The sequence below is a fragment of the Hermetia illucens genome, chromosome 6, assembly GCF_905115235.1.
Source record: "Hermetia illucens chromosome 6, iHerIll2.2.curated.20191125, whole genome shotgun sequence".
In the NCBI taxonomy this organism is placed as follows: domain Eukaryota; kingdom Metazoa; phylum Arthropoda; class Insecta; order Diptera; family Stratiomyidae; genus Hermetia; species Hermetia illucens.
The window spans coordinates 787,552-800,380 of NC_051854.1; the positions used below are offsets into that span (position 1 = coordinate 787,552).

Sequence of the window (12,829 nt, forward strand, 5' to 3'; positions counted from 1 at the left end):
TCTAAAAGCTGTTTGGCATCCTGGTCTACGTCAACGCTTCATTTGAGGCAGGGTCTTCCATATCTTTTTTTTCTATCATAGATATTACCCTTATAGACCCACACGGAGTGTATCTACAGTCAGACGGTCATGGTATCGTTCATAAATCGGAATCGTCCATAAGGGAAAACAAGCTCAATGATAAAATGGAATGTTTTCTCTATTGAGAGGGCTTATTACTTTGCTTTTAAAAAAATATTCACCGTATATTTTATCAAACCTCATATGGGTTACTACGGAATGAACTGTGATTTACAAAAATATTTGTATAACTTGGGAGGTGCAAAAGTCATGTCGACTGAACATTCAGTATATGAGCGAAGATGTGCATCTATCAATGCTTCAAGTCTAAGCCTAAAGCCTTTGCCACACAGAAAGCGATTTTTCGCGGCGGTGGGCAATATGGCATTGTCACACATAAGGCGATATCTTGTGAGCGATCCGGTTTTGTGATTAGTTTCTAACCAGTAGCTTTAGATTAAACGGGTTGGCAAGATTAAATTCGACGTGAAAGGATGTAACTCACTATATGCGCAAGCGTTCACAGTTCCCACCTTTCTACCAAATTTGGTGTCAATCGCTAGAACTGTCTTCGAGAAAAATGCGCGCACAGAACCTTGAAAAATCAAAAGTTTGACAATTTATTTATAACCACTGTTTTGAAAAAAAAAAAAACATCTTTAAAGTTCCGATAGCGACAAATCGATAATGGTAAGCACTTATCGCCATTTAGCGATTCCATCCCATACGGTAATCCTTCAACTTCCTCATAAAGATCGGTAGTTTAGTTTAGTTAACTGGGGGGAGCCGCAGCTCCGAGCACTCAGGCCATTATTAGGCCCATTGTACTATCCCCGTAAGTTGCCTATTCAATGGCTTCCCGTCTACGGTGTTCGCAGAGAAAGGTATATATATGCTTTAACCAAAACGAATCAGAATGTGAGAGATTATAAGAAGGTCTCTTCATTAGAGGCACGGACACTTCGAAAGCTATAACTTCAAAATTATTTCGAATTTCGATTCCAAATTTTCAGTTTTTATTATCCGGAAGATAACGAATACATTTAGATGAAAAACGATTTACGTATTCTGAACCGATTACAAGTATCTCAACCCTAAATAAATTATCCAGTCCGATTTTCTCTTAAAATTGAGTACCGTCGAAAATCAGATAATTCCTCAATCGATTTTCCTTCAAAATCGAACGCCATCGAATGTCGTCGGGTAGTTTTTTAATCATAATCACTTTGTACAAGAGACAATAATGTTATCAAAAATTCCATTTATTTACTTCATTCAGGTCATAGCCAAATTCTAGGAATTTTCGTTTCAAGTACTAAAATCTATCTGAGGATTCTTGACCTCATTATCAACGTCCGCATCGACTTATGATCCATTTTCCATTTGATAGCGAGAAATTCAGATTTTATTCGATGATTCGATTATTATTATATATATAGCAATAAATGCTAAGTATCCTATATATAGGTTTTCAAATGTATACACGGATGTAAATATCTCTATGGAACATTCTCACCCCTCAAAGGCAATATATTTTAATTATCATTCGCTTGATGTTATTGAATGCGACCCACCTTCGAACCTACATACTATCAACAAACAGAAATACTACCATTCTCAAAGAAAGCAATTCCTCTATTCCCTTAAATGTCTAGCATGCGTGGAAAATTATAAATGTCGATTAAGTGAAGCTGCATGGCTGTGGGATTCGGTAAGGGTAATATCCTTCCTCTGCCGAAGATACGAAAGTCCTATACCTTCTCCCCCTGTTCTACTCTACTCATGCTCCTTCATTTCTTCCATTCCACTTATAGAAAAGTGAAACCCTGATTGCAAAATATGCCCGAACTAGAGTTCATGCTACTTCCCTTGCTCGCTATCGGGAAGCAAATGGAACTTGAAGCCTGAACGAGTGAACATATTCCCATATCGCTTGTGTATCCTTGCGCACTTCCAGTAAAATCGAAAGCTAAAGCTCTTCTCATGATTCCAACTTACACATACACCCCGTTACTTTTCAACTAAAAGAAATAAGGAGTGAATTTGGTGAGTGGAAATGAATTTATTTTTTACAAAGAGATTTTCAAGAAGAAACATGGAAATAGTGAAAAAATGTGAAATATTTGATAGCAGAAAATAATGAGAAAAAGTAAAAAAGTTTTGTGGATATAGTTTTTGAGAAAAGAAGATTTGAAAATCGTAGTCGCCTTTCTTAGTGTGAATGACCTTAAACATGGCTTCCGTAGGGATATTCAAGGTGTATCTACTAAGAAAGCTCTCTTATTGATAACGATTTGTTGAAGGTTAAATTGTATTCCGAGACTTCCATGGGTGTTCCGCTTGCAGCTTAATTTCGAAATAAGTTATTGAGTGGAAGGGGGTTTATGCCAGGAGCTCACTAATTTTCGCGCCATCAATTTTCAAGTTGGGTCTTAATAAGAAAATTAATTTTTCAGTGAAGATCTTGTATCAGTGTAATCTTTAAAAGATGTCCGATTCGGAAAATGTAGAAACAAAGAAAAGGGGGCGTCAATCAGCCACAGCTGAAAAGGTAGAGTAAAAAATTTGCCAATAGTTTCGATGTAGTGTTTTCATGAATTTTCACTTTACGTTTATTCTACCTCCCTCTCTTGTTCCCCTTCTTCTAAAACGATTTGTACAGCGAGCGCGTGCACCTACACCACCACCGAAAAAAGACGATAAAGTCTCGGCTGCATCGGACGGCGAGACACCCTCGAAACGTAGTCGAGGTCGTCCGAAAGGTACAGCGAAGAAAAATGGCGGCAACAAAGCATCCAACAAGAAATCAAGTGGAAAAGGACGTGGACGTCCTACTAAAAAGAAGGATGATTCCACCGAGGAGGAGACTGAAGATAATGATGAAACCGAGGAAAATGATGACGAAGATGATTCGGGTTCAGATGAATAGGCCAAAGAATAGTTCGCGCTTAGACTAGTAGAGTGTATGGCGCTAGAATGGAGATGAGGCCGGAAAATTAAAATTGAATTGTGTTCTTTTGATAGAAGTAAGAAGTTTTGAAACAGTAATAAGAAATGAAGGCAAAAAACTATTAAGTTTTTAATCGTTCGTTTTAAGTTCTGTCCAATAAAATATTATGTAAAAATAATTGATGCTCTTTTGATAGTAGAAATTTAGTTTTTAAATTCACAAGAACTGTAACGGAATGCAACAGTTATGTTTTCTTGAAATAAAATACTTAAATTGTAAGACTAATTGCTCAGTTAGTTTGATTAGCTCTCGAATGGGAAGCAACTTTTCATCATGAAAACCACAAAAAAAACAACAGAAACAAATGTGTTTCATTGTGACGTGTTTCTATTAATTTAGGTGCTTTATTTTTCAAAATACAAAAACCCAAAGCCCTTGGGACTCTGAATGTTTTCTTTAATTTAATTCATTCAAATTCATCCAATCTAAATTCATTGGCTTACTGTCCACATTTTCCCCCATTTGAGAAAGGTCTAAGCAGGGAAAAAATGTTGGCGGTCTTGGTTATTGGTACCATAATTTGTTCAATATGTGAGATATTTTTATATGAGTATGGAAAGATGGTCTGGGGAATTTTCGATTCATCTACGTTTGCCCGAGCCATCATAGGTTCTGAATTATTATAAAGTATAAATGAACGTTGTATCTTATCTGCCATCCTTTCTTACTGGGCAATATTCGACTGAGGACATTTTGGCCGAAGGCGTTTATCACCTTCAAAGTCATGGTCTGCCTTCTTCGTTTTCTAGACTGTATACTATTATTAAGTTTATTTGAGCAAATATCAGGATGGGATATATTTTGAAACCTAGATTTCATATAAACGCATAATCCTGATTTTTTTAAATGTGTTAGTTGGGTAGTTCCTGAAAATCAGTTCTGTCTCACTTTAAGTTTGAACATTTCATCTTCTTACCCCCCTATTTTCAAATACACGTCGAAACTAAAATATTCTCGTGAAAGTACTAATTGAGACTTTCACCTGATACTCCACACGGGTACATTAGAAAGAAAAATATCTCCATTTCCCCAATTAAAAAGACAGTGTGAGTTAAGATGTCACGAAAAATGAATATATGCTCACAGCTTTCAAATCGTTTACAGGAGCGATTATATAGAGTAGAATAGTGAGAAAACCCTAATATCAGTTAAGAAATGTTGATGTGATAGAGCCACTTTCCAGGGCATATCATATATCTGTAAGCAGAAATTGCAACAGCAAACTAACTTGAGCATCTGTGATAGTTCTTCCGTACATTCGTGCACATTCTCTCTTAAAGTTATTTGCTTAACTTGGGGATTCAGACGTTATATGAGAAAATAAATAAACCCATCAATCAGCTCCTGCCGACCAATAAGTTTTCTATTCACCTGAATTCATAAAAGAAAAGGTAAACTGTAGCATCTCAGAAGATATCTTGATCCTCACTCATTATCATGTCCTGCTAAGTACGAGTAAGTAAGTTAATATTGATGCCAAACTTCTATAGTTATATGCCGCCATATACGTTGTGCAGATCCTAAATATATGAACGATTTATCAACATTAGAAGCGCAATGGCTTGTTGCTTTAATTATGATTATAAATGATTCTTCATTCTACTGTGGGGTAAAGCGTTTTATCCCGCTTGGATATTAGAAAAAGAAAACAATTTTTCCGATAATGCTGAAAAAATACTTTATTTTTCATATGGGTATTTCAAGAACCAGTAGTCCTCTGAAGGTAATTATGCGGTGTTTCCAACGATTAATTATCTGAAACAATAAAACTTGTTAGCACTGATGAAGGAAACAAGTGGTTCCCGAAATATCGGTATTTGCAAGAATAAATATCTACACCAACGAGAAAGAAACAACAAGTTTTTTATTATTTCAGTAGTCCTGTTTATCAATGAATCTTGATATAACTTACTAACTGTCTAGCTTCTCTAAATACTCTAATCTTAAATATTTAATTACTTACTACTGCCTATTAACTCAAATAGCCAACTGTTGATGTTAGCGAGATCTCCGTTGATGAAATATACTGTAGATAGGCTTTCCATGGTATCTAATTTGTGGCAATCATCATGTGTCTCGAATATGTTGATCTGTTTTTCTTAATTGCCAGATTTGCTTCCCTTAAGTGCTCATTGAATCTGATCGTTATTAATCTTCTGGTTTGTGCTATGCATGATTTTTCGTAATCTGTACAAGTTATCTGGTAAATTCCCCTTTTTGGTACTTTCATCGTTAGATTTTTAACGCTTCCTATTCGTGTCTTCAGTTGATATGGTTTGTTGTTAAATATTACATCGACGTCATATTTCTTCAGAAAATTTTTCACCTGGTAGTAATTAAGGAGCGGATGATAGGTACCCGCCGTCTTTTCTTGACCCTGCGTGTGTGAATAGTGTCGTCAGATTGTTTTTCTATTCACCTGAATTCATATAAGAAAAGGTAAACTGTAGCATCTCAGAAGATATCTTGATCCTCACTCATTATCATGTCCTGCTAAGTACGAGTAAGTAAATTAATATTGATGCCAAGTCTTTGGGGGCAGAGAGAACCACATGGAGACAGTTCGTTCTCTTCTGCCTCTAACCTGGCGATAGACGGTTGTCTTCCGGTGTAGCATTTATAAATTTCCTTAAACGCTTTCGTTCCAATTAGTGGATTTTGATTTATAAATTTCTTTAAACTCTTTCGTTCTAGAAGTGATTTCCAAGTTGTTAAATATATACAAAAATATGAAATTAGTCTGGCCTCAAGGGTGTAAAGAATCGTAAGAACTGTGAATTGCCAGACGATACTGGAATTTTCTTAAAGTTGTTGAAACGGAATTACACTCGGAAATCGTTAAGCAGACTAGTGCAATAGCATATAACTTGTTGAGGAATGCTATAATTATGATTATAAATTATTCTTAATTCTACTGTGGGGTAAGGCGTTTTATCCTGCTTGGATGTAATTAGTTTTTTTGCGAGTTAAGCCTTTAATCGTCTTCCTTTCGAAATCATTCTTTTCCGCAGTTTAAATAACGTGTCGTATCTGTGAAAAGGACTAGTGGAGTAAATTTTCGCCACGGTATTCTAACTGCTTCCTCCCTGTATATGCCGGTAATAATCATAGAAGCACTGGTGGAAGTTCTTCTAAAATTCGAAAACCTGAAATCACTGAAATTGACATATTTTCGGTGTAAAAATATGGGTACAAGTCGGATTAGCTTCTCAATCCTTATTGAAATGACCCCCGCTCTGCATTTCCTGTATTACTTGGACCTATAATATTATTTGTGCTGACAACTGAAGACAAGGCATATGTGGCGCATGTTTTAGTGCCTCTCGTTCCTTGAACGGATAATAAATAAATAGACTAGGATTCTTACTCTCCCTCCGGCCAATAGCTTGAAAACTGCATTCACGCATCTGTGCCACATTAGGCTTTTCCTTGCGTTTTCATTATTGACCCGTGGAGTTTTTTTCCAGGCATCAAAAACCCTCCCCTCCGTGACGATCTCACCTTTAATTTTACAATCTATAGTAATCTTCTCTTTGCTAGCCTTGTCTGCCTGCCTTATTAGGCATTTTTCAGAGTTTGATTGAAGAATTTGTCTGCGATTTCTTGAAGCTTCAACCAACGGTCTTCTTACCGGGACTGTCTGATGTGGCTATCACTTTCCCTAAAATTGATAAAATATAGAGAACTGGAAAAAAATGAAAGATATGCAACTCATCAGACGATACCTAACTTTTGCCCTGGGAGCAACGGAACCGAAGAGGCTACAGGGTAGTCTTATATAAATTCAAACTACAACATGTTTATGAATTATATTTAGGACATAACCGAATAAAAATTCAACCCTGGAGTCGGCCGAGGCGAAACTAAATTATGTTCAGGGATTGAGGAAGTACTAAGTCCGCACCCACTTGATGGCGGACCGGGGCAGTTGGAAAGCAACTTACTTTCACAGGGGTTTTGAAACCTTTCTAGCTATTCCTTTGAAACTTTTCATTGGTAGTGTGGCCCTGGGATATATACAAAAATGTGTTTCGTCCATACGAAAGCGGAGAAAAAATCCTTTTCATCCTCAATATAATCACTTGTTTGGCATCCTTCACATTGAAGACAGAGAAATAGTTGAAGAATTACATTACGACTAGTGTTCTAACAAGTAATTGCCTACATCATGCATCGGGCAAAAGGGTTAGCTGAAACACTTTTAAATCAATTGAGAGACATACTGTCGGACGCAATAGAAGCAAAAGAAATATGTTCGTTTTTAGGTACTAAAAGTGCCTTCAATAGCACGTACGAAAATATAGAACGCCTTTTATTCGTAAAGTGCTTGGGGACACTCTTGCCTTCTCTGTGAGCAAGATGTTGAAAACTAGGTTAGTGGAGGTATCAATAGGAACCAAAGCTACAGTCACGAATACAACCGAAGATTATCCACAAGATAGGGTACTATCATCAGGATTCTTCAAGCTATTACGTCTATGCCAGGCACAAAGTTCGTTTTCTTCACCATATAAATAGCTACGTTTTTTTGCATCTTTGTTTTGTTGCCAGTAAATGTTAATAAAGTTTTGATTAATGGCGAGAAAGTACATATAAGAAAATTGTTGGTGCAAATTGGAAAAATATTCGGGAAAGCGCAGAAACTCACAATAATTCGAAAAATTCAGCGAACATAAGTCTATAAAACTAATGATATGACTGATAACGGACTGTGGACTATTCAATTAATAGTATCGCACGAGATGGTTATTGGAAGTACTGGTTTGTGCGGAAAGTGGCGCACAAACAGGGGCCTCTTCAGATGGGACCACTTTCAACCTAAGTGATCAAATTCTAATATACTCGTATGCATTTGATATCATGACCATTTAAATAGTGACCGTGATGAAGATGTCAAGATACCAAAATAATCAATGCAAATAATTTTTTATTTAAACTTGAAAGGAAGGGCTAAAAGTCCACTTCCTAGCCCTGCATACATGATATACTGGAACTGCCCTAAATTTGCTACATTCATGCAAGAAAATGATCAATCAAATAACTGTTCAATGCATCAATCTTGATGCATTTCTCAATCGTTAGTTTGCAAGTCGTTCCTCAGAAAAAAATCTTTTCAATTCGGATTTCAAACTAATTTCCAAGCAACGATCCCATAAATCACATTCGACTTGGCGATGCATGCATACGAACACCATCGGCTCACCACCCTATTCAAACGCAACGGCCCGTTAATTTCACTTTGCAGCGCGGCTCCTGCAACTGCATGGAGTCGAAATTGCATGCAATTGGCACGAACGGCTGCAGAGAGAAAAGCGACGGCCGGCGTTGGATGGGACTCGTTCTCCGCCCCGGTGTTGGCGCAAGCACACGAACAGGGACGCGAAAGCGCTTCGTCGATTTCTGCGCCGTGCACAGTCCAGGAAGCGGAGCGTTTGTTTATTCGACTGAAGAGTGGTGTGTTGTGTTGTTGCGGCCTTCGTCTTGTGTTCGCTCTCGCCAGTTTCACTGTGTAAGCATTTGCAATTTTATTTGAGTTGTTTTTAGCCAGGTTGCGAGTGGCAATTTTGTGTGGAATTGCTTTCTTGGCGTAGCGTAATTTTGTGAATTTTTGGAAGGCGCCGGGCGCAGTTGAAAGTGTGCAAATGTGCGAAATTCTTTGTTGGGCGGCCGGAGTGGCGCTTTCCCACTGCAACTTTGATAATATGGCGGTTCCCGGTTGCAAGTGGTATTTTCGCAATACTCGGGGGTAAATTCGGCGTGATGGCGCTGCGGATGTTTTTCACATCTCACGGGTGATTTTCTGATTAATTTTGTTTGGCTTTGAAGCCGGCATGGGGCTGGATATTTAGCCGTGAGGCAGTAAGGATTTTTCGAAAGCAACCGTTTAAAAGGCCATGACAAATTAGAGCTTATTGCACTTTGGGAGGGGGCAGGGGGTGGCGTTGTTACTGGCGAGCTTTCGAGGGAACAGCTTCAGAAAATCAAGTTCGATCGAGAAGTGCGCCAAATGTTGACGCCGTTGAAGAAGCTGCGTGAGATTTGAATTGTGATCGTTAAATCACGGTTAACTGCTTATCTCAATTGGAGTTTATTCAAATGGCAAGTCTCTGGTTTAATATCAATCGCGTCAAAATTTTACTCAGAGCGTAAATGAGCTGCTTGGTCAGCAAAACACGGGATCAATGCAAGATCCACATCTTCTATACCCTTTTTCGAAAGAGTATTCTCGCTTTAATGATGTGCACGTGCCGCCTAAGTGAGCCGGGGAAAATGGCAAACTTTTAACCTATCTTGTAAATCAATGTCCGCAAGCACTTTCACTGCATCCGATTTGTCCCATTCGGAAACCCAATACCTGGCTATGTTCTGTTAGTTGCAGTAGAAAAAAGAAACCTAATTTATTCTCAGATTAATTAGTAACGAAAGGACAATGGCAGATAGCGATGTTAAGAGAGGTCGGGGCAGACCCGCAAAAGTCGATAAGTCTGATAAGGAAGTAAAAGAGAAGGAGGTGAGTTACTTTTATTTAGCTGGACAAGATTTTGTGCAAATTTTCCCTCATTTTCAACATGCAGTCACCGAAAAAACGGGGTCGTCCCTCTCCAAATGAAGCACCCCCAGCAAAAGACAAGAAAGTGGAGAAAAAGTCGGAAAAAAATGGCGATGTTCCGGCGAAACGCGGTCGTGGCCGACCACCAAAAGGCAGCAAAAAGGGAGCGGCAGCAAAAAAAGCTGGCAGTGCAGGTCGCGGTCGAGGTCGACCGGCAAAACCAGCTAAAAAATCTGAGACTGAAGAATCTGAAGACGAGAAGGAGGAGAAGGATGATGCAGAAGATGAGAATAACGACACCGAGAATGGAGAGGGCGAAGGGGATGCGGATGAGGATTCATCGTAAACTTGAAAATGAGAGAATTCCATTCACGCAGTTATCGTCAAGTCTTTAATTATAATATAATTCACCCATCATTGATTAGCCATCACATCATCCCTATCATGTACGTTATCACCAATTGTACTCCTCATTTGCTCCCATCTGAGTTTCATTAATACTAATATTCAGCAAGGAAAGAATATATAATAAGTAGAAAGTACGTAGTAAAGGAAATTGGACTACAAAGCAAAAAGTTGTTGAATGTCAGGAGACACTTTACTTTGCTGTAGAATATTCATTACGACAAAAATTATGCGTTATCAAGTCTCATTGGATCTGTTCGTTTCTCATCATTGAAATAGTGAAAAATTCATAAAATCATTTTAGTTTTCTGGCCTTTATAGGCACATGTTCGGACGGTAAATACTATGTGTGAAAAAGTAATTTTAAGCTGAATTTCCACTGTACATTTTATATAGTAATAAATGCGAAAGATGTTTGGCCACATCAAATTAATATTGCCTTTAAAATAATAGTACGTAGGACAGTAATCAATTCAATGAGAGGTTGGTGTTGAAGGGGGTGGCGCAGGACGTCCAATGGGTTTCACTTATTTCACTTACAATTTCTGGGAAACATTGCAGTCACAAATTATGGCATCGCATGTTCACATTACTTTAAAAATTTGGGGTGAAATATCTACGAAAAAGCGTTTTTCACGATATCGCCGAAAATATTAGGTTTTTCAGCTTGATTTGAAAAAAATATTTGCAATTGCGACTCACGACATTTTTGGTACAAAGTAGTTGCTGGCATTGAATCCAATAGCATTATTCGTCTACCGTTTAATGTTGATTCTGTAAGAGATTAAGTGGCCCTTATCAGTTAACATTCAGTCTTATTTTTGAACATTCCAAGATCGGTTAAGATTTGCTGTTTTGAATATATGTTGTGATAGGAATTATCAAGTACTGCCGGTGGCTTAATTGTAACTGGATTAGGTTTTTTCTCTGATGAACTGTTAGCTTGGATTCAAACATGGATTTGAACCTTAAAATCAATAGAAAAAATAGAGGGGAATGTGGTGTTGTTACGATGCACAATACTAACACATTTCTGAATAAATTTGCTGCCTGTTTGTGGTCTCGACTTTGTCGCAGTTGTTTATTTCTTCTCTTGAAAGATGTTATTTATTCAATAGGGAACTGAACTAAAAGGGATTTAAACAGTCAAGAATTTTCAGTAGTAAGCCAGGTGTGTGATGTGACTTTTAACGAAATTTCATAGTAGTCTGAGAATTGAGTTCCCCTAACCAGTTGTACTTCTTCCTTGGATCTGTGTTCGTTTCTTCCTTTCTGGAGATATTTTCACAGTTTCCTGAGTCCACGGCTCCGATTTTGTAGATGTAAAGTTTATTATAATAAGAATTTGTCAAAAACTACTTATTGTCTCTGTAATCGTCAGTTTGAGGTTGATTTTGATAAACCACTATTCGCTGAATAGTTCGTGAAAATGCTTGCAAAGAAAGGCGCTGTTTCGTGAAATTTGTTCGAAATTGCCTGCTCTTCACGAACGAACAGAGAGGATTGCTCCGCTGATTTTACCAGTCAAATCGGAGCCCAACAATTCTCGCACGAATTTGAATTTGAACGGTCAGAGAAGATTATGGTGACTGATTCAGTTTTTAATTGTTGCCAGGGTCTTCCTGAGATCTACTAGTAATATAAAGGTGAACACTAACACTAGGAGGGGAGCGAACTAAAAGTATACAGCCGGCTCTGAAGAAGGGAACAAGTTGTTCCCGAAATATGGTCGAATGTGGAACAAAAAACCACTACTAGAGACGGAAACGGTGTTGAGTTTTAATTCCTAAAAACTTTCGATTTCATAGGCTCCAAATATTTTCCATGGGGTTAAGATCGGTGGAATTGCCGGGCCGGGTACGTATTAAACAAATTAAGGGAGGATCTGGCACGAAAGGCCACAGGGTGTACCATCCTGCATATGTAGATTAGGAAATCCGCAGTGTCTCAGATAATTACAAAACAAGGGGCCAAAATGTCGACAGTGACTGCCTGTTATAGTATTCCTTTCACGAAATATACAGGTCCATCGGCAGATCATAGCGTCGTTGCTGGTGAATTTTTTATCCACGCCACAACGCAACATTCGTTAAATCACTCTGATGGTTTTCTTCGAACATATTGGCGATTCTGTTACCGGTTACAGCTTACATTCGTTGCTAAATGTAGCAAAAGAAAAAACCTGCTTTTAAGAAAAAAATAAGCAATAATATTCAAATCAAATGGCAATTAGCTTTTTCTATTCTTCAACTTCTTAACGCCTTTAGCGCCTTGCAAACTCCAGTCCGGCTCTTCTCATTTTGACGGTTAGCTTTGGCATTTTTGCCGTCTTCTCCATCTAAGATTTCCTCCATATGGCCTTCTCCTCAATGTCATTTCCGAAATGTGCATTTCCCCACCTCCCTCATGCAGAGCCTTCAAAGTATAAAAACGCTCTTCGCAAGGCTGTCCTTCCTCTTTTACCGCGGTAACTTTGCGTTTATTGCGGAATTATCCTTTATTATTGATGTTCATCCTGCTGATTCTGCTTGCTATTTGATGAGAGACCTTTTCCCTCCTTGCCATGTCTCGAAAGGAAAACACGATGCTACTCAATGGAGCCAACGCCGCACTTCTTTTTTCAGGACTAATGTCTTTACATCGTCCCACCTCGAAATTTTACCGAGTTCCAGAAATAATTGACTCTGGCAAATTGAACACTTCTGTCTTTTCTGTACCTCCAACTTCACACAACTGTTCAGCAAATTACCAATAATTACTCTTCAAATATTTACAGTGGGCATTTTAATTAATTAGCTTCAATA

At 38.1% G+C, this 12,829-nt stretch overlaps 2 protein-coding genes across 3 annotated transcripts; both read left to right on the top strand.

Annotated features, from left to right (window-relative positions):
* Window positions 1–2,040: 2,040 nt before the first annotated feature.
* LOC119658650 (high mobility group protein I-like) lies at window positions 2,041–3,295 on the top strand. Its single transcript, XM_038066196.1, has 3 exons — window positions 2,041–2,106; window positions 2,517–2,611; window positions 2,723–3,295. Exons 2-3 carry the CDS (start codon window positions 2,549–2,551, stop codon window positions 2,987–2,989), a joined length of 330 nt encoding a protein of 109 aa, XP_037922124.1. The 5' UTR covers window positions 2,041–2,106; window positions 2,517–2,548; the 3' UTR covers window positions 2,990–3,295.
* Window positions 3,296–8,321: 5,026 nt separating this feature from the next.
* LOC119658648 (high mobility group protein I-like) lies at window positions 8,322–10,458 on the top strand. 2 transcript variants are annotated; one of them, XM_038066187.1, is made up of 3 exons: window positions 8,322–8,579; window positions 9,479–9,581; window positions 9,646–10,458. In XM_038066187.1, exons 1-3 carry the CDS (start codon window positions 8,350–8,352, stop codon window positions 9,964–9,966), a joined length of 654 nt encoding a protein of 217 aa, XP_037922115.1. In that variant the 5' UTR covers window positions 8,322–8,349; the 3' UTR covers window positions 9,967–10,458. The 2 variants fall into 2 exon arrangements, with proteins under 2 accessions (XP_037922115.1, XP_037922116.1); XM_038066188.1 differs by having other exon boundaries at window positions 8,437–8,579; window positions 9,488–9,581.
* The last annotated feature ends 2,371 nt before the right edge of the window (window positions 10,459–12,829 follow it).